The 21,231-nt window shown below is 35.8% G+C and overlaps 1 protein-coding gene across 1 annotated transcript in view; it reads right to left on the bottom strand.

The window, feature by feature from the left end:
• LOC140533653 (uncharacterized) overlaps positions 1-21,231 on the bottom strand; it is a 146,444-nt gene that overhangs the window by 108,698 nt on the left and 16,515 nt on the right. Inside the window, exons 3-7 of the mRNA XM_072653674.1 lie at positions 20,737-21,019; positions 15,437-15,639; positions 8,231-8,513; positions 4,566-4,771; positions 947-1,220 (exon numbers count right to left, since the gene is read on the bottom strand). Of these exons, the coding sequence (XP_072509775.1) occupies positions 947-1,220; positions 4,566-4,771; positions 8,231-8,513; positions 15,437-15,639; positions 20,737-21,019 (1,249 nt within the window). The remainder of the gene's footprint in view (positions 1-946; positions 1,221-4,565; positions 4,772-8,230; positions 8,514-15,436; positions 15,640-20,736; positions 21,020-21,231) is intronic.

The raw sequence follows: 21,231 nt of genomic DNA, 5'->3' as shown, positions 1-21,231 counted from the left end.
ACTGGTAAGATGAAGATCATCCAGGAGAAGGAATTCATAAAGTAAAAGACCTTGAGATACTATTTGAGGGTCAATGGAAAGAACTAGGTATTTTTGACCTGAAAGAAATTTGAGGGAACGTGTTGGAAACACAAATAAAAAAAATAAAACAAAGATATTACAGGGCAAAACCAGGACCAATGGGTCCATTAAGTAAAGTGACCATTTTAAGCTTGTTTTCAGGAACACCTCAACAAATAGCCATTCTATTGAAGTGGCCTTGGAAGTTAGTGGGCTCCCACACACTGGAAGTCTTCACACAAAGGCTAGATGATTTTTCTTCTAATGATGACTTTCTTCTAAATATTATATCTATAACAATGATTAGCAAATTCACTGCTAAGCAACAGGCACACAATAAGTATGTCCACAACTAAGGAATGAGTGAGCAAATAAATGAACAGAAGATTAAACGAATATTTCTTGTATATCATGCATGAATGGTTATAAACAGGAAAGAAATTGGGTTAATAGTATCTCATCTTTTTAGTACAAGTTTGGATGAAGAATACCCTTGGTGTTAAGTTCTTGGTAGCCTCACTTCTGATCCACCATCCTAACTGGATCTGTTCAATCTTTTGGTTTCAACTTGTTTTTTTTTTCCTTTTCTCAAATATAACATTTTTGGACATTGCTTTTGGCTCCAAGATATTTTTTTTAAATAAATGAAAAATCCTTTTGCTTTATGGTCTCAAATATACCTATGGGAGAGAGAGGAGGAAGTGGAGAAGGGGAACACAGACTGTGGCTCCCAAAAAGTATTATGCTAGAATCAACTTCATTGCCTTAAAATTTTCATTTCATTTCAGTATGAGAAAATTTACTTTCACAAACAATAGGTTTAAAAAGTGACAAGGAAGTCCATTACCATTCCACCAACTTTTAAAGGTAAAGCTTAGATCCATACCTGGCATTCAATTTTCCATTCTGATCAGGTAAGTCTCCTACCAAAATGATAACTCCATTTATCTGTTCATGACAGCAATCTTTTCGATTGGTTATTGATACAGAGTCTACAATTTGTGTTGAATGCAAATCTGCCATCCACCAGGGGGCATTCTCTTGCAATGTTTGAACACAATGGCCACTTTGAGAAGACCCATCCATAGGTTTATCAGGAAATCGGGAAGGAATGAAGACTGTAGACTGAGAGGTTTGTACTTTTTGTGTCTCTCCTGGACCTGAAATGAGGATAAAGGTGGGGTTTTATGTTTTAGACATCAGGCGAAAAGCACAGCTGGAGATGTAGCAATTGTAGGGAGTAGTTTAGATCAGTGGAACGATGGCTGGCTCTGGAGTCAGAACTGGGTTCAAGTCCCACTTCTGACACTGTGTATGCGACCTTGGTCAAGGCATTTTCTTCAGTGCCCTGGGCCTCACTTTCCTCATCTTCAAAATGAGAGTTGGACTGACTGCTTGTGCTCTGAAGTCTTTCAAAGCTCTGCATCTCAGATCTTATGACACTGACTAGAATGAAGAGCTACTCCATGAACAAAAGGAATATTGATAATTTAAACCATTCACCTGCCATCACAAGCAGTATGTCATTCTTATCTTTATAACCTATTGTTACCTATAATTATAACATCCAATGTCTTGCCATTTACCTATTTCTAAAAGATTTGTAAAAGAGTAGAAGTTTGCTTGTTCAACATTTGTCTTAATGGTCTCAATTCTATAACCTATTTAGCTTTCGGAAACCTGGAGGTCAGCTCCTAGTTTCCAATGCTCCAACAAGAAAAGATTTTTAACCTTGATTTAATCATCTATCGTACTGACTGTTCCTCCTAACTTTGTACTATTGGCAAATCTAATCAGAATGCCTTCTATATTTTCTTTCAAATCACTGATAAAAATAATGAGCTAAAAAGGGATAAAGATGGGTGAGAACCTAGGCATTTCCCTTCAGATGAACATTGATCCATTAACCATTGTACTTTGCACATAGCTGTTAATTCATCCTAACTTATAATTTATTGTACTATTATCTAGTTCACATTTCACCTCTTCTATACTTCCTAAAATCCCAGGTGCACATGCTTTATGTATCTGTATTAAGATGCTAAGTATAAATCAGTGAAAGAATAAAGATAAGGAATGGACTTTGTTTTCATTGGAGGGAATTCGGGGGAGGGGAGAATCCCTCTATTTAAGGCATGCTGGCACTTCTCTACAACTTAAAAGTCTTAAAGAGTTTCCTGTGGCATGAGAGGTGAGGCAATTTGCTCAGGGCCACACAGACAATGTGGCAGAGATGCTACTTGAACCCAAGTCTTGGCTTTGAGGAGACTGGCTCTCTATCCAGTAAAATGAACTGTCTCCCAGTACAGTAGAGACAAAAGGCAAAATAGGGTCCTCACCTAACTTTTTATCTCTACTCCAACTCCAGCACTATCTACTAAGATTTCTATCCAAGTACAACATGTTCTCCTTTATTATGGAAACTCTTCATGCAAAAGATGAAATTTATCCAGGATGGATTAAAAATTAATGAGCCCTGAGTTAAAAGTATCAAGTTCCAATTAAATGTTTGGGAGCTGGGAGGTTCATGTGAAGGAAGGTTGGTGTCTTAGATACAGAAGGCCTCAGACTTGTCTTGGGCCTGTTCTCAGGACCTCTTCTGACTATTCACATCTTTCCCAGTGCCTGACAGGGGGAACCAGCAGAGTCTTGTGGAAGCACATGGATGACCTCCTGTAATTCACTTCCAGAGACTCTGGATGTTCCCCAAATTTTCTGAACTTAACCCCATAATTTATTCTGCATGTTACTGAGGACTATATTTGAATTCTTCTTAAATCTGGTCATTGTCAGCCTGTACCTCCCATTGGGGTCACTACTTCCATGTGATCCCCACCTGTTGTGTATTTTTCCCCTTTACTTTTTTTAATCAAGATTTTCCTTCTTACTTTCCCACCCTTTCCTGTCTCTCCCATTGAGACCCCAAGGAAAACCAAACATGTGTATAATTAATCAAAAATAAATGTCCACATTGGCCATGTCCTAAAAAAATATTTGTCTTGTTCTGAATTCTCCTTCCCTCATTTCACTATAAAGAGATGGATATCATATTTTACCAGTCCTTTATTTTCCCCTTCCCAGTTTCTTTTTTCTCTCTCCTATTTCATTGCTGAGTGAAATGTATTTCTGTACCCAGCTCTGTCTGTGTGTATATGTCTTCTTCTTTCTTTTGACCAGTTCTGATGAAAGTGAGGTTCAAGAATCGGTGGATCCTGCCCACTCCATTCCTCCTTGTTTGTATTGAAATCTGTTTGTGCACCCTCATTATGTGTGATAATTTTCACTAACCTTCCTTCCCCTTCTCTCTTTAACAGAAGAACCACTCCCATGCTTTGCCCAACTGGACTCTATGAACCCTGATGGTGACAGGGATCAGAGGGGACATGTGTACCATCTCTCTATATTTGAATGTAAGCAGTTTATCCTTCTTTGGTCAATTATCATTTTTTTTCATGTTTATCTTTGTATGCTTTATGTGAAGAATGAAGACATGAAAGATAGAATGCCAAACTGGACGACCACACAACCAAAGTTGTACTCTGTACTTTTTCATTTTAATATTCCTAACAAAACTTGGAAGATAATGTAGCTGTGTTTATAAGCATGGACAAATTTTACTCTGATGGATATATATTTTCAGAAGCAATAAACACAACATTTTCTTGGTTTGATTAATTCTTTCAATGAATTGACAAATGAATTAAAATTGCTGGACCAATCAATGCATATATGTAGCTAACTGATCTTGCAGATACAACCTAAGACAACCAGAGAGAAAAGAGAAATGCAGGCTCTTGCTGATCATTCTTTGCCACCTACTACTCAGCTGAATACTAGGAAATGAAAAGATTGGTGAAAGTGTACATATTCACACATCACACACATACACAACAGAAGGAAGAGAGTAAATAAGATCACAATGTATTTACTAATCTACAAATTTAATAAACATTTGTAGGAATCAATTTTATAAACTATAATTTATGCTTTGTCTAGTCTCCTAAAATAAAATAAATCAAATAAGTGAGGTAATTATTTGATATTTTAGTGTAGTTTTCCTTTAAGATCACCAGATCCATGACAAAAACAAGCAAACAGCTCAACCTGATTGGGTTTTTCATGGAGGAGTACATTCAAACTGTTCACATCTTTACTTTATGTTGTAAAACTCAATAGAGACAATTAAGAGACAAGTGAGATGCCTGAAACATGAGAACATGCTGAAAACATATGCAAAAGCTCTAAGTCAATACAATCAAATACTATTCTGTGCTAAGTACTGCCAAGGATACAGTCTGAAAACTAATTCTTACATTATAAGTATCTCGCAGTGATTTTGTTTAATTCTATTTTGTTCAGTTTGGGATAGAAAAAAAAACAATTTTAGGGTACATTGAGTTTCCTTTGCAATTTTTATAAACAGTTTTATTCTAAATTTTGTATTATATGGGAAAACCATTTCTCAAAAGGCATTTGATTCACCTTAATATAGAAAATATACCTACCAGCGGGCTGGTGTTGGGTAGTATTTTCAGTCATATTCAATTGGTTTTTGAGCTCAGCATCTGACATTTTAGCAAACACTTGTACCTCACACATTGTTAAAGTCTTTCTTAATCCTGGAACAGTGAGGGTCACAAATTGTCCTTTCATTCCCTTACATTGGAAAAATTGTTTTTTCCCCGGAGCCAAGGTAGGAATCACAGCACATCTAGACATAAATCATATTGTCATTCTTTGGAAGACTGCTTAGGCTGCTTAAAGAATCTTAAGGCAGAAAAATGTCACTAAATTATGTATACTCAGTAATAATAATAATTCTACTAGGTATATACTCCAAGGATATCAAAGACAGAAGGAAAAAATTCACTCATATAAAAAATTTATAGCAGAAATTCTTGTAGTAGCAAAGAGCTGGAAAGAATGTGGTGTCCATCTGTTGGGAAGTAACTCAGTCTTATACTATAAGAAATACAGATATGAAGAATTCAGAGAAATTTGGGACTTGTATGAGCCAAAGCACTTAATAATTGCTTGTTGACTGAGTGATTTATGCCAAGAGAAATAAGTAGAACAAGGAAAACCTTTTATATGACACCCTCAAAAATTTAAAGAAAACAATGCTGAATGACATCAGAACTCTGATAGATGCCATGTCTGGTTGTGACTTAAGAGGAGTGAGAGTCAAGTATGCCGCTTTCTTCTCAGTAGAAAGGAAGTAGAATATAGATGAAGAATGAGACATACATTTTCAGACATGGACAACATGTGACTTATTTTCCTTTATTGAATGTATTGGTTACAAGGGAAGGCTTTCTCTTGGGTAAAGGCAAAGGGGTGTCATTGGAGGTGACAGTGGAATTTAATAAAAAAATAAAATTTTCTTTAAAGAGAAAGGAAACAAATAAAGTATCTATCCTGAATAAAATAGTAAAAAAAAATATGAAGCCTTTTATTTTAAAGCTATGCCTCTGGGGTAATAGTAAAAAAATACAAAAGGGCCAATCACCCTAAAAAATTCAGGTGGTGGTCCTATCAGGCAGAAGAATACAAATCATGCTGATGCTAGTCTATGGACTTTCATGGCACAAAGTCCTCCGCTGCCTTCCCCGAACATGGCACTCTAGTGCAAACACTATTATCATGCTATCCTAATTATAGCTCCTGGTGTTCCAACTTATTGACATGGATAAGCCTTTCATTTGTGGTTTTAATCCAATCAACTTTGGTCTCCACTGGAATATTGTTCTGTCAAACATTCCTTTGCTCTTGTCTTCATTGTCTCCCTCCCTACTAGTTCCTTCCTTTTTGCCAACAAACTTGCTTAAGGCTCTCTTAGTCTAAGAAGTTTCCCCTTGACATTGTCATTCTCTTAAGTTATTGCCCCATTGTCCTTTTGACTGCTAGATTTCTAGAAAATGTTTATATTTGCTCCCACCTTGTTTTTTTTTTTCCACCAACACACTCCTCAACCCCATGAAAATGTTTTCTCTGACAAAAAACCACTTAGTTATGAAATCCAATGGCTTTTTTCTCAGTCCTTACTGTCTTTGAACCTTCTCTAGTATTTTAAATTTTTTTATCTTGGGCACTCAGGTAAGCAGTTCAAACGCTATAACTATTCTGAAGCCAAATCATCGCAAATGTAAGTTGGCATTCTCCACTACAACATGTCATACCTACTCCTCCCCATACCACATTCACTTCCTCCTGACCCTGAGCTTTTAGCTTTTTTAAAAACGTGATTTTTTAATTAATGCATTTTGTTTTTATGTTGCCTACATTTCCCCCTGTATCCTTCCTTTCTCTTTTCCCAGTGAGCCTTCTCATATAACGAAGAATATCTTTGAGTCTTTTCAAAGATGCCTTTCTCCCTTTGAATGCCTTCATTCCTTTTAGAACATCACATTTTTCTTTCTTTCTTCAAATTACCCTTCAAGCCTCTGCACTGTCCCCAAACCAGTTTATTCCTGGTGTGAAGAGATCACATCTCTGTTTGGCTACAATTTTACAATATACATACTTCATATTTCCTGTAACTGAAGCATGGGCACTTTATTTTTAACCTTTCTCTATGATTAGATGGTCAATTCTTCAATAATATAAATTATGTTTTCTATTTCTATTGAAACTCTGTATTGAGGTTAGAACAAACAGAAAGAAAAATGCACAGCTGCCAACCAAATGAATCAGCATGCATATTTCACTTCCCTCATTGATATGGGAGAATATCCTCTGGTGACAAGTATTTGTGCTTAAATACACAAAATGATGTGGAAAAATTGAAATAATCATCAATATCACCCACATTTAATGAAACATCCATTTCTAATAAGTACAGAGAATTGACCGAGGGGTTTTTGTCCATATATTTGAGCTATTTTTGAAGACCGTGTGGCGTGGTGGATGGAAAGTCAGCCTGGAAAGCCAGAAAGATCTGAGTTCAAATCACAGCTTGTTAGTGTGCCAACAACTCTCTAAGACTATAGGATTCAGAGAAGGGGCTATCCTGAATTGGAGGAGGGAGTTTACTCGTGAATGTTTAGATCAATGAAATTACAGGTCTAATAATGTCTCCCTAATTAATAAGCAAAGATAAAACTTCATATATTATGAAAATGAAAAGGAATCCATTTGTCTTTTCAAATCTCATTCTCCTTCCACAATTAAATCTTAGTCCATTCATTTCCTCAACAAGTATTTATTAAGTGCCTATCACATGCAAGACACCATGCTGGGCATTGAGCATGCAAAATCAAAAATGAAATAGTCCCTGCTGTCAAGGATCTCACATTTTATTTGGAGGAAGCATGCACACAGATGAGAAAATACAAAATAAATGAAAGCAATTGAATAAATCAGGATGGCAGTAACAATTTTGTGGTATGTCTCTGTTTCCAGGATTCTTCAAAGATCACAGATAGTGGGTGAACAATCACATCTGCCAGGTCTTTCACTAAATTACTAATAGCATTAAATTGCTAAATTAAATCATTATATAGCACAGGTAAAATTAAAAAAAAATCTTTTAGAGAGATTGATTGACTAAAAAATTTTACATGTGTATCTAGGAGATAAAGGAATTATTGTTATAGTCTAAATATGTTAAATAGATAGAAATAGGGCAACTAGGTTGTACAGGGGATATAGTGCCAGGCCAGGAGTCAGGATGATTCTTCTGGAGTTCAAATCCAGCCTTAAACACTTAATAGCTGTGTAACTTTGGGCAAGTCACAAAACCCTGTTGGCCTCAATTTCCTCACATGTCAAATGAGCTGGAGAAGGAAATGGCAAATCACTCTAGCATCTGTGCTAAGGAAATCCCAAACAGGATCACAAAGAGTCAGACACAACTGAAATAACTGAACAACAAATGACTTTCAGGGAAATGGAAAAGTTACTAAGTCTTCTACCACCGACAGGAGGCAAATAAATACTGCACTTACTGAACTATACTGAGTACTGTAAAAATAAAAAGGCACATTCTTTGTAAATGATTTGCAAAATGTCAACTTAGTTGAAGTGATACAAATACTGAAAAATAAGTATTAATAATAAATAAAACTTAACTTGAACTATTTTAATACTTCAGATAAAATATAAAATTATTCTCCATGAATAGTTTCATATTTAACACAGATCAAAGCTCAAATTGCCCAAATATCAGTACCTCATATTTGATTTACCACCATTTTCTTGTGAATTTCCAACCAGAATAAGAGCTCTGTCCATCTCATATCGGCAACAATCTCTCCGGCCAGTAACAGAAACATATTCTATTGGGTATGTTGATTGCAAATCCACCATCCACCAAGGATCTTTCTCTTTTTGTGTCTCAATACAAGACTCCAATTTTAAATCATTTGTCAAACTCTTGTTATAAATTTCTCCAGGAACTCCAAATTTATTTAAGGTACTGGATTGGAAGGTTTTTTTATTTTTTGACACTTCAACTGAAATGAAGATACATAAATTAAGTCACTTATCACAAAGGAAAAACAAAAATGGGCACCCCTTAACAAAAGAAATTCATTAATTAAACAAGTAGAAGTAAATACTCTTCATAGTTAAAGAACTACAACTTTCATCTAAGGACTGATAAATATATATTGATCCAACTATTTATCTTAATTTAATGTTACTTAAACAAAATATACACAGACTTTGAAAGGAAACAGCATAGAGGACAGAGAATTGACTTCAGAGACAAGGAATTCAAGGACTGGGTACAAGTACAGTGCCACAGAGTGTCTACATAACTGTGGGCAAGTCATTTTTATTAATTAGTGCTGTTGGCAAATCACTAACACTAGAAGTTGCAAAGAGGGAGTTATTTTGGCGATTCCCTGCAACAGTGGAATCACACCAGTCCCTATCTCCTATAAATAGACTTTAATTCTTGATAAATCTATTTTGAAATTCTAGGACAATCTTTGACTCCATTAAGAAAAATAGAGAGTGGGGCAGAGCCAAGATGGTAGAGTAGAAGGACTGACCTGCGCTAGCTCTCCCCCCATAGCCCATAAAATTCCTGTAAAAAATGACTCTAAACAAATTCTAGAGCAGTAGAAGCCACAAAATGACAGAGTGGAAGAGATTTCCAGCCCAAGACAGCCTGGAAGGCCAACAGGAAAGGTCTATCACACTGGGTTCAGAGCAGAACCCAGCCTAGCCTTGGCCACCTGCATGGCAGGGAAAGTACTGGAGCAGGCTTTAGGGCATGGAATCGTGGGTAACAGCTGCAGTTCCCAGATTTCTCAACTCACAAACGCCAAAGACAACTTCAAAGGTCAGTAAAAACACTGTTTCACCTGGGTGAGAGGGGAGCATGATCTGGCCCCACCCCGGGCCCCAGGGCATCCACTTTTGGAGCCCTAGGTCTAAAGACCTTGGGGGAATAAGAGCAGCTGATCTCGGTCTCAGTTCTGAGTGGTGGTCCTTGGATGAAGAGGAGTGCTGGCATGGTGGATCTGGTGGTGACCATGGAGAAGGAATCTTACTCATAGATCCAGGGCAGAAAAGAGTGCTTGAGGTTGCTCACAGAAGAGAGTGCAGGTCCTTGATTGTGCCATCTTGGAGGAACTGAGAATGTACAGGTCCTTAGAGTATACCCTTCACTTGACAAAGGACTCAAAAGTCAAGTACTGGCTGCAGAAATGCCCAAAAAAGGGAAAAAAAATAAGACTATAGAACAGGTGAACTAGACTATAGAACTAGTGAACAGGTATTTTCTTCCATCCTTTCAGATGAGGAAGAACAAAGCATACCATCAGAGGAAGACATAAAAGTCAAAGCTTCTACATCCAAAATCTCCAAAAAAATATGCAATGGTCTCAGGTCATGGAAGAGCTCAAAAAGGATTGTGAAAATCAAGTAAGAGAGGTAAAGGAAAAATTGGGAAGAGAAATGAGAGTTATGCCAGAAAATCATGAAAAGTGAGTCAACAGTTTGCTAAAGGAGACCCAAAAAATTGCTGAAAAAAATAGCACCTTTAAAAATAAACTAACCCAAATGACAAAAGAAGTCCAGAAAGTCAATGAGGAGAAGAATGCTTTAAAAAGCAGAATTCTCCAAATGGAAAAGGAGGTTCAAAAGCTCACTGAAGAAAATATTTCTTTAAAAATTAGAACGGAGCAGATGGAATTTAATGACTTTATGAGAAATCAAGAAATTACCAAAACATTCCCCCCAAAATGAAAAAAATATAAGACAATGTGAAATATCTCATTGGAAAAACAACTGACCTGGAAAATAGATCCAGGAGAGATAAATTAACAATTATTGGTCTACCTGATGAAAAAAAAAAAAAAAGAACCTAGACATCATATTTCATGAAATTATCAAGGAAAACTGCCCTGATATTCTAGAATCAGAGGGTAAAATAGAAATGGAAAGAATTCACCAATCAGCTCCTGAAAGAGATCCCCAAAGGAAAACTCCTAGGAATATTGTAGCCAAATTCCAGAGTTCCCAGGTCAAGGACAAAATATTATAGGCAGGCAGAAAGAAACAATTCAAGTATTCTGGAAATACAATCAGGATAACACAGGATTTAGTAGCTTCTACACTAAAGGACTGAAGGGCTTAGAATATGATATTCCAGAGGTCAAAGGAGATAGGATTAAAACCAAGAATTTTTTCCCCTGAAGGACTGGGTAGGTGTACCCAGCAAAACTGAGTATAATACTTAAGAGGAAAAAATGGAATTTCAATGAAATAGAGGACTTCCAAGCATTCTTTTTGAAAAGACCAGAGCTGAATAGAGAATTTGACTTTCAAATACAAGAATCAAGAGAAACATGAAAAGGTAAACAGGATAGAGGAGCCTTAAAGAACTCATTAAAGTTGAACTGTTTACATTCCTACATAGAAAGATGTTATTTGTAACTCATGAGATCTTTTTCAGTATTAGGGTAGTTAGAGGGAATATATATATATGTAGGTGTGTATAGATATGTATTTATGTTTATATTATATATGGGTAGGTATGTATATGTACATGGGTGCATGTACATATATATATATATATATATATCGATATATTGACAGAGGGCACAAGGTAAGCTAAATATGAAGGGAGAATACCTAAAAAAATAAAATTTACTGTTGAATGGAATGTACTAGGAGTAAGAGAAAGGGAGAGGTAGAATGTAGCAAATCATCTCACATAAAACAGGAAAGAAACAGCTTTTACAATGGAAGGGAAGAGAGGGGAGATGAAAGGAAATAATTGAGCCTTACTCTCATGGGATTTGGCTTAAGGAGGGAATAACACACACTCAATTGGACTTGGAAATCTATTTTACCCTGCTGGAAGGCAAGGGGGAAGGGGATAGGTGAGGGAAAAAAATAGAAGGGACAGCAAATTGGGGAAAGTAGTAATCAGAAGGAAAGACTGTTGTGGGAGGACAGATCAAGGGAGAGAATGGAATAAATGAAGGGCAGGATAAGACAGAGGGAAATGTGGTTAGTCTTTTACAACATAACTATTATGGAAGTGCTTTGCATTGTTACACATGTATGACCTATATTGAATTTCTTGTTTTCTCAATGAGGTGGGGAGGGAGGGAGGGAGAGAACATGTAACTCAAAGCTTTAGGAATGAATGTTAAAAATTGCTTTACATGCAACTAGAAATTAAGCTATACAGGCAATGGAGTATAGAAATCTATTTTGCCCTACAGGAAAATAGAGGGGAAGGAGGATTGAAGAAGGGTGGGTAATAGAAGGGAGGACAGACTGGAGGAAGGAGTGGATGGGATGCATGCTGTCCTGGGGTAGGGGGGTGGGGAGAGATGGGGAGAAAATTTTGAATTCATATTCTTGTGGAAATGAATGTTAAGAAATGAACAATAAATAAATTATATATTAAAAAAATAGAGGGTACAGAAGTAACAACCTCATTGTACTTTGCATTCATTGGGCCACATCTATAGTTATGGGTACAAATGTGGGTGTCGAATTTTAAGAAAGATATTAACAAACTAGAGAGTTTGTGTGGAGTGACCAGTACATGTCATATGAACACAAGCAGAGTGAACTAATGATGCATATTCTGGGCAAGAGACAATTTGGAGGATAAATGAGAGCTGTCTTCAATTATTTGTAGGTCTGTGTACTGGCAGAAACAGCAGATGACTTACTTTGTTCTCCCAGATAGAGCAGATACTAAATATAAGGAAGTTACAGGGAGTTAGATCTCAGCTCTATCATAAAGAATGGTTTTCTAAAGTTGCTGAATAGGCTCTCTCATAAAGTAATGAATAGCATTGAAATAGGGAAGCTAGGTGGTGCAGTGGTTAGAGTGCAGGGCCTAAAATCAGGAAAACTCATCTACTTGAGTTCAAATCTGACCTCATTCATTTACTAGCTGTCTGACTCTGGGCATGTTACTTAATCATGTTTACCTCAGTTTCCTCATTTGTCAAATGAGCTGGAAAAGGACATGGCAAACCATTCCAGTATCTTTGCCAAGAAAACCCCAAATGGGGTCATGTAGACATGACTGAAATGACTCAACAACAACTACAAAAGAACCATGGGAAATATTCAAATAGAGACCTGGATGACATTTTCTCAAAGGTATTTTAAAAAGTCTACCTACATTAGGACTTTGAACTACATGATCCTGAGGGTCCCTTATACCTCTAAAATTTTGTGATTCTATGAAAATTACAAAGTCTATATACAATAGGTACCTTAGGGAATTAAATGTTCAATCTAATTAAACAAATTTATTTCAACAAATATATCTGTTCAACACCTACCTGTGACAGGTCACTATTTTGGGGGACGTACAGAGCTCAGATAAGATTTTCACATGGAAATTCCAAGGACAAAACACGCACATAGACAACTAGGGTGATACGTAGTATTAATTAAGATAGAAAGAACCAGAGGCCATGAGGTAACAAGCAAAAGGAAAAGGAGAAGGTAGAACTAAACTGTGGCAGAGAAAGGACATATCGAGGAAGTCCATTAGCCCTACAAGCCTCTCTGGCCAGAATACTGGAACTAATACCACCAATTGTACCCATCTACTCAAGAATTTTAAGAAGAAGGTTTACTTTTTTCTTCCACCTTCCTCTTTGGGTGCCTGTCTATCCACAGACACTGTTATGTTACCCAAATGTTTCCAGCCTATTGCCCTAAACCTGCCTCAACCACAAAGGGGCCAGGAGTTAAATGTCAATTAAGGTAAAGAGCTCAACCTCCACTTAAAAGTTGGGAATTTTCCTCACCGAGGGTTCATTGCTCCACATATATTTGTGTGTTTGTGTTTGTGTGTGTGTGTTTTATTTAATCTAATAGAATGTAAACTGCCTGAGGATTTAGACTGTTTCATTTCTGATGCTGTTTCTCCTAGCCCAGTGACTAGTACTTAGCATGCTTTTTATTGAACTTTCTCCTTGCTAGCTTGATTACATTGTGCTATCTAGCTTGAACCTATGCTACCACAAAAATCAGGAAATGATTACATGTGTTGCTAGCTTATTTCTTCAATGTCTGTTTTCCGGTAACACTTAAAAATTAGTTGCTGCATGTTTGATTCAACTCTGACATTTTCAATTGCTACTTATTTTTTTTACTCACAGTTAAATTATGACATCTATAACTCTAACCTTGAGCTTACTACCTTTCTATCTACATTTTAAAATGTCTAATGAACATTCAATTAATCTACATACTTAACCAAGACATCTTTTATGTATATTTGATTGTGTTCATATATACACACATGAACATACATATAAGGAGTTTCCATTAAATATGTAGATTGAAAATATGCATTTAAACACATACACATATATACAAATACATATATAATGTGGGTATACATACATATTTATATGTGTGCACATATATACATACATACATATACATATACACATGCATATATATATATACATATATACTATGATCAGGGCAGAGTGCAGAAGAACTATCTTCTCCCTCATTCGGGGCAGAATGTTTTGTAAATGCAGCTTAAGATCACATTAACCCTTATGGCTTTTGAATAATATTGAGCTTAAAGTCTTTGAGGGGCCCTAGATGTTTTTCAGACATATTGATCTCTCCTCATTTTGTCCTCATAATACCACTGATTTTTTTTTAAATCCACGTTTAAAGTTTTAGACTTATCCTTACTAATTTTTTAAAAAAATTCATCTTATTAGATCTGGACCAACATTCTAGTCTGTTAAGATCTTTTGGTACTCTGACTTGTTAGCTAGAGGAACAAATACATCTCCTAGCTTTTGAGTGATATTCAGATATGATGAGCTTGCCATCTATGTCTTTATTCAAGTCATGGATAAAAAATATGTTCAGTTCACTGAGTTGACCAGTGACTACTTTTTTCCCAGCTATTCAATGAGTTTTTAATTATCCTTCCCATATTGTTTTATCCTTTTCACAAGAATATCATGGAAGAATTTTTCAGATGTTTCCTGATATCTAGGCAAATTATATACATATATATATAAAAGATTTGTGTGTATGTGTATGTATGTATATATATGTGTATATATATATAAAAGATACACACACACACACATATATATATATGTATACACCATTCCCTCTGATCAACTATTTTAGTAAACATGTCAAAAAAAAGGAAACGAGGTTAGTCTGGCGTGACACATCCTACAAGAAGCCATTCAGACTCTGTAATCATTCAATCAATAGATATTCACTAATCATTTTTAAAAAAATAATACATTGCAGAATTTTGTCAGAATTTGATGTCAAGTTCACTAGATTATAATGTAAAGGCTCTCTACTCTTATCTCTCTTTCTGAAAGAGTAATTGCCCTTCCCCAGTCCTGTAATATGTATTCTGTTCTCCACAATCTTTCAAAGATAACAGATTATGGCTCAGAAATAATATCTTTCAGTACTCTAGGATGTAAGTTATCTGATGTTATTGACTGAACTGATCAAGGGTAGCTATGTGTTTATTACTATAGCTCCACTTATTTGGGGTATCAATTACTCATTATTCATGTTTATTTTATCTTTCCCAATAAGACTAGAATTTTCCTTGCCAGAGGAAACAAAAAGAAATTAGAGTTGATCATCTCTGCTTTTCACTAATCATTATCCTATCTACTTCTATATATAGACAATGAAATATAAATATTATTACCAATATGGACAAAAAGTTAACATAAACATGAAATTGGAATTACAAATTCCTCCTAAAAATCATGTCTGGCTAATTCTATTTGCATAGTTTGGAAAGAAGAAAAGGCAAATTTGGTTAACATCCTATTTTGAATATTGATTTTCACAAATGATTTTATTCTAAACTATGTATGTCATCCAGAGAAATTTTCCTAGAAGTTCATCTGAGGTTAGGAAATAAACTTACCAATGTATGTTCCTTTAGAATTAGACTCAGTGGATGAATTGGAAGCATTAGATGACCTAAGCTGGTGTCCAAACACTTGCACTTCACATAAACTTAGGACTCTGTTAAATCCAGGAATAGTAATGGTAACATATCGTCCTTTCATCATCCCACATGAGAAAGATTTTGTTTCTCCAGGACCCAAAGAAGAAATTGTTTTACAGCTAGATAGAAACCACATTGTTAATTTTGAGAACACTCTTTGAATCATCTAAGAATAGTTTTCAGTTAGTAGAAAATGAACAATGAGGATTTGGTCAATTACTTCAAGACATTCCTTTTAAGCAAACTTTTCACATTGTCAAGGAGCCAATCTATCCTTAAAATAATGAAAAGAAAAATTTTGATCCTACTGTCCCCTTCAAAATTACAACTCTAGCACCTTATCATTTAAAGCCAGTTTAGGAATTTCACTGTCATGAACAATCAATCAAGAAACTTCTATTAAACACCTATTATGTGCTAGACACTGTGCTTGGTGTGGGGAGACAAAGGAACAAATGAAAAGTTCTTAATGCCATGCCGATAATTATTGAGCAAGCACAGATAATGCAATGTAATAAATTGCAATGTGTTATATTTTAGCTCTCAGAAAACATGTAGTATTAAAATCAGCCTCATAACAGAAATGCAACTGGATCTGTTTCTGACAGCCCTTCTGATTATAGCCTCAGTTCTTACTGGAATAATAACACCTTTCCACGTGGAGATGGCATCGAGTGCCATCTTCTGTAATTGTCAAGGTACAGGGACACATGCTGAAGGGGGTATGCACATACTGAGAAAACTACATAAGGGAAGTTTCCAAAAGTCCTTAATGTAGGAGCCTTTCTTCTTCACGTGATCTCAGTAAATCCACCTCTACAGGCAATGAACAGACTAGGACAATGCCACTCAGCTGAAATCAGTTTGGTATTATTTGCGGCAGGCACAGGTCTTTCCCATCTTTAAAAACTTCTGCTTAACCATATAATTTCTTCAGGCTCTTTTTCTCATTCCTTTCCCATTCAAACCCTAAGAAAAAGTCATCTTCATTCATTGCCACCATATATTTTCCTTCTATTCACAGAATCTCAGAGTTGGTAGCGATCTCAGAAAGACTCCTTAATGTAAACACACATGACTTCTGAAATTCCCTTTGCTTGAAGATACAGGGAGTGATAACTCACTTTCTTCCAAAACAGTCCATTTCACTTTGGATAACTTTAACTGTGATGAAGTTTTTTTCTTGGGATCAAATCTAACTTTTCCTCTTTGCCAAGTTTCTTTGTTTCTACTTCTACTCTGGAACCAAGCAAAAACACTTTTAATTGCTTTTCTGCTAGAAAGGCATTCAAGTACTTGGATATAGCTTTCTGGTTCACTTGAGGTTTATTTTCTCCAGGCTAAGTATCCTAGTTTCTTCAACTAACCCTCATAATGCATGCACTTGAAAACATTCACCATGCTTGTCATCCTTATCTTGTCATTCTCCAGTTTACCAATATCCTTCCTAAATTGTGGTGCTAAACATAATATTTCAAATGAGGCCTAAGCAGGGCAGAATACAGAGGATCTGTACCCTCCTTATTCTTAGAAGCTATGTCTCTTGACACATCCTAAGATTGCATCAGCTTTATTTTATTACCCTGATGATCATTAAACCTTCCAGTCCTCTGAAAGTCTCTGATTTCTTAAAAAGACAAGTAACTAACAAAACAGGATATTCCAATCATATACTTTAGAAATTTAGATTTTGAACCCAAATGCAAAATTACATATTTATCCATATTTCATTGATCTTCTTTAAATTTGGCCAATAATCTAAAACAGGTGTCAACAAAGCAAAGTCTGCAGGACAAATCCAGTTTGCTGCTTATTTGTGTGTGAACTTTATCTAAAAATTTAAAAACCATGCAGAGCTCACAGGCTATAAAAAACAGGCCAACCCCTGTTCTATCCTGTCAAGATCTTCTTGAGCTCCTACACCCATTGTATTCTCATTCCTAGCTTTGTATCATTTATAAATTGGATAAGTGCCATCTCTGCTTTTATCCAAGTGATTGATTAAAAAGGGTCAAATTGATAGACTAGGGTCAAATACTTATTCCTAGGACACTCCACTGTAGAAGTCCTTCCAAGTTGAAATAGAACCATTAGTAGATCTGGCCACTCAATCAGGTCTAAATTCATATAATCATACTGTCATTTAGCCAGTCTAGCTTCTGACCTTACCACTCAAATCTCTTTCTGAAAGGTTCCTGTTAGCCTTTTCTCAATCTTCATCCTTTTTGACTTGTTTGCTGACCATGCTCTCCTCTTGGAGACTCTTTCTTTTCTTGATTTTCACAATACTTCTCTCTTGGATCTCCTCCTACCTGTTTAAATATTTTCTCCTTTGTCTCTTTTACTTCTTCTTCATCTATATTCTTCTTTCTAGCTGTGGGTGTACCCAAAGTTTCTGTCCTAGACCCTTATTCTTCCGACTCTGTGCCCACCATTGATGATCCTATCAGTTTCCAGAGATTCAATATGATTCTCTGATCTATCCAGTGCAACTCATTCTCTTGAGGTACATTCCTGGTTGCTTTGAAATTTGGTTATAATATTCCTCGGAGTTTTTATTTTGGGATCCCTTTCAGGAGGTGGTCAGTGGAGCCTTTCAATTACTGTTTTACTCTCTGTATCTAAGATATAAGGGGAATTTTCCTTGATAATTTCTTGAAAGATGATGTCTAGGCTCTTTTTAAAAATCATTTTTCAGGTAGTCCAATAATTTTAAAGTTCTCTCTCCTCAATCTGTCTTACAGGTCAGTTGTTTTTCCAATGAGACATCTTACATTTTCTATTTTTTCATTATTTTGATTTTGTTTTATTGCTTCTTGATGTTTCATGGAGTCATTAGCTTCCATTTGCCCAATTCTGATTCTTCATTGAGCTTTTGTAGCTTCTTTTTCATTTGGTCAATTCTACTTTTTAAGTTCTTTTCTTCAATGAATTTTTGTATATCTTTTTCCATTTACCCAATTCTGCTTTTTAAGGTACTTTTCTATTTGTTGGATTTTTGTGCCTCTCTTACCATTCAACCTATTCTGTTTTTTAAGGTGTTACTTTCTCTAGTATTTTTTTGTTCCTCTACCAAGGTGTTGACTTTTTTTTCATAATTTTTTGTGTGTGTCACTCTCACTTATTTTCCCAATTTTTTCTCTACCTCAATTGTTTCATTTTTAAAAATAATTTTTCAGTTTCATGGTTTGAGACCAATTCACATTTTTCTTTGAGGCCTTAGATGTAGCAGTTTTGACTTTGTTGTCTTATTTTGTATTCATTTGTATTTTGATCTTCCCTGTCACTATGGTAACTTTTTATGGTCAGGATCTGTTTTTGGCTTATTTCTTGACCTTTATCTTTATATTAAAGTTGAGTTCTACTCCCAGGGTGGAGGGAGCACTGTTACAAGCTTCAGATTCTTTTGTGCAGCTGTTTTCAGAGCTAGTTCTGTAGGTTTGTAAACTTTCAGTGCTTCCAAGATGTTATGATCTCAGTAGAGGTGTATTTACTACTCTTCTGGCCTGTGGTCTGCTCTATTAGCCACCACAAGCACTCTTTTCTGCCTTGGAACTGTGACTAGGATCCCCAATCTTCTGCAGCCCTAAGTTTTGGTATGCTAGGGCTCCTTCTTGCCCTTGGACAGTACTGCGACCTGGATCTGAGTATAGCCAATGAAACAGATTCCTGTGCCCAGTTCCAGCAAAGAGACCCTGGTAATCTCTTTCTGAGCAGTCATTGATCCCTTTACTCTCTGTGGGCTGAGAGCTGTAAAATTTGTTGCTACTGACTCTGCTGATTCAGTGTCCCCCAAGGCCTGTTCCTTGTTTGCTGGGGCACCACCAGCACTGGCATAACCTGCACTCCATTCTTCCTTTGTGGGATAGACCTTTCCTGCTAACCTTTCAAGTTGTCTTGGGTTGGAAAATCATTTCACCCCATCTTTTTGTGGGTTCTGTAGCTCCAGAATTGATTTTAAGGTGTTATTTTAAGTTGTTTGGAGGGAAATGTGGGACAGACAAGTCCCTGCCTTTTCTCCACCATCTTGGCTTCACCCCTACATTTTCTGTTTCAGAGAAACTGACCTAATTACTATTCACTGAGTTCAGCATTCCTTCTCCTCTTACCTCTTTGTCTTTGCACAGGATAACTACTATGCCAAGGTTGCACTCTCAGATGATTATAATTTTAAGCTTTCATCGAGGTTCAGTTCATGTACCATTACTTATGGGAAAATGTTCCTGGCCTCTTATTTTTTCATATTGCCTCTACTTTACATGAATAAATGTTGTAACTCTTCAGGCAAATACAAACTTCTTGAGTCCAGTAACTATTTTTCATTTTTAAAAATTTTAAAAAACCTCTAGCATTTATCACAGTGCTTATTTGTTGGATTAGATTGCCTCAGTACTGCACCATGCAGCTGTTGTCATCTCCACCACAACCGCTGGTTATGGTCCTTCCAAGAACATCTTTCATTGTCTTCCCCCTTATTGCAAGTGATTCTATTACTCTCTAAAGCAGTGGTGCCAAACTCAAATAAAAACAGAGGCCACTAATCTATACATAAGGATTCCTGAGAGTCACATGTTGATTTAGTTTTAAAATGTAATATCTGTTTTATGGTATTTTAAAATTTTATTTTGTTAAATATTTCCCAATTATAATTTAATTTGATTCAGGCTTCACTTGAGGGTGTTGTGGACTGCATGTGGCCTGCAGGAAACATATTGGACATTTGGCCTCTAAAGCTCCCTGGCTTCAAATCTTGAAGTCTTCTTTGACTTCTTCATACCAACTAATAATAGATAGAAAACAAAGAAATTGTTTCAATCATGGTAAAAATCAAAATGGTATAAATATTCCTATTCAAGAGCAGTAGAACTCAACTTTAAATAGAAATTTATGGCTTGTAAAATGATATGATTAATTAAATATAATTATAATGATATATAAATTATAAATAATATAATTAATTAAAGAATAGGTTATTTCTGCATGTATCAAGTGGAATATCAAATGGAAAACATGGTACAATTATCAGTATTTATCTACAATGTTTAGATGACTGACCAAAAGCATTTTAAAAGATTTAATTATCAAGACATTGCCCTCAATTCCCCCTAACAAATCTCCGTGTCTAGAAAAACTTTAAATCTTATAGAAATTAAAAGAAAAAAAATAAGTTTTTTCATTCATATGCTCTGTCCAAAGTTTAAAACTTTTATCAGTACCTGGGATTTGATATGCCTCCACCAAATCGTGAATCTCCAATCAGAATTAAAGCTCCATTTATTTCTTCATGGCAACAATCTTCCCGATTAGTGACAACAACAGACCCCACAAGACATATTGATCCCAAATCCACCATCCACCAAGGATTAGACTCTTTTAGTGTCTGAATGCAAGAGCCTTTACTGAAGTTACTTTTCAAAGACCCATCAATAGCATGATCAGCTGATCCTAAGGGACTGGCAGTGCTGGACTGGAAGGCTCTTTTTCTTATTGATAATATCACTGAAATGATAAGAGAGAAAAGATTGAATTAAATTACTCCCCAATGGAGGAAAAAAAAAAGAAGTGCTCTTTAATGAAGGAAGCTGTTTTAAAATTATTGCTAGAAGTCTTTAACCAAATAGAAGGGATAGAATTGAGCAAATAAAAAGCATCAAAAGCAGTTAACTGCTCAGAACATAGAATGAAGGAAACAAGCATTTCTTAAACACCTA

This window comes from Notamacropus eugenii, chromosome 3 (assembly GCF_028372415.1).
Source record: "Notamacropus eugenii isolate mMacEug1 chromosome 3, mMacEug1.pri_v2, whole genome shotgun sequence".
Taxonomy (NCBI): domain Eukaryota; kingdom Metazoa; phylum Chordata; class Mammalia; order Diprotodontia; family Macropodidae; genus Notamacropus; species Notamacropus eugenii.
Note: the sequence above shows the minus strand (reverse complement) of the source record. Positions and strands in the feature narration are given on the sequence as shown.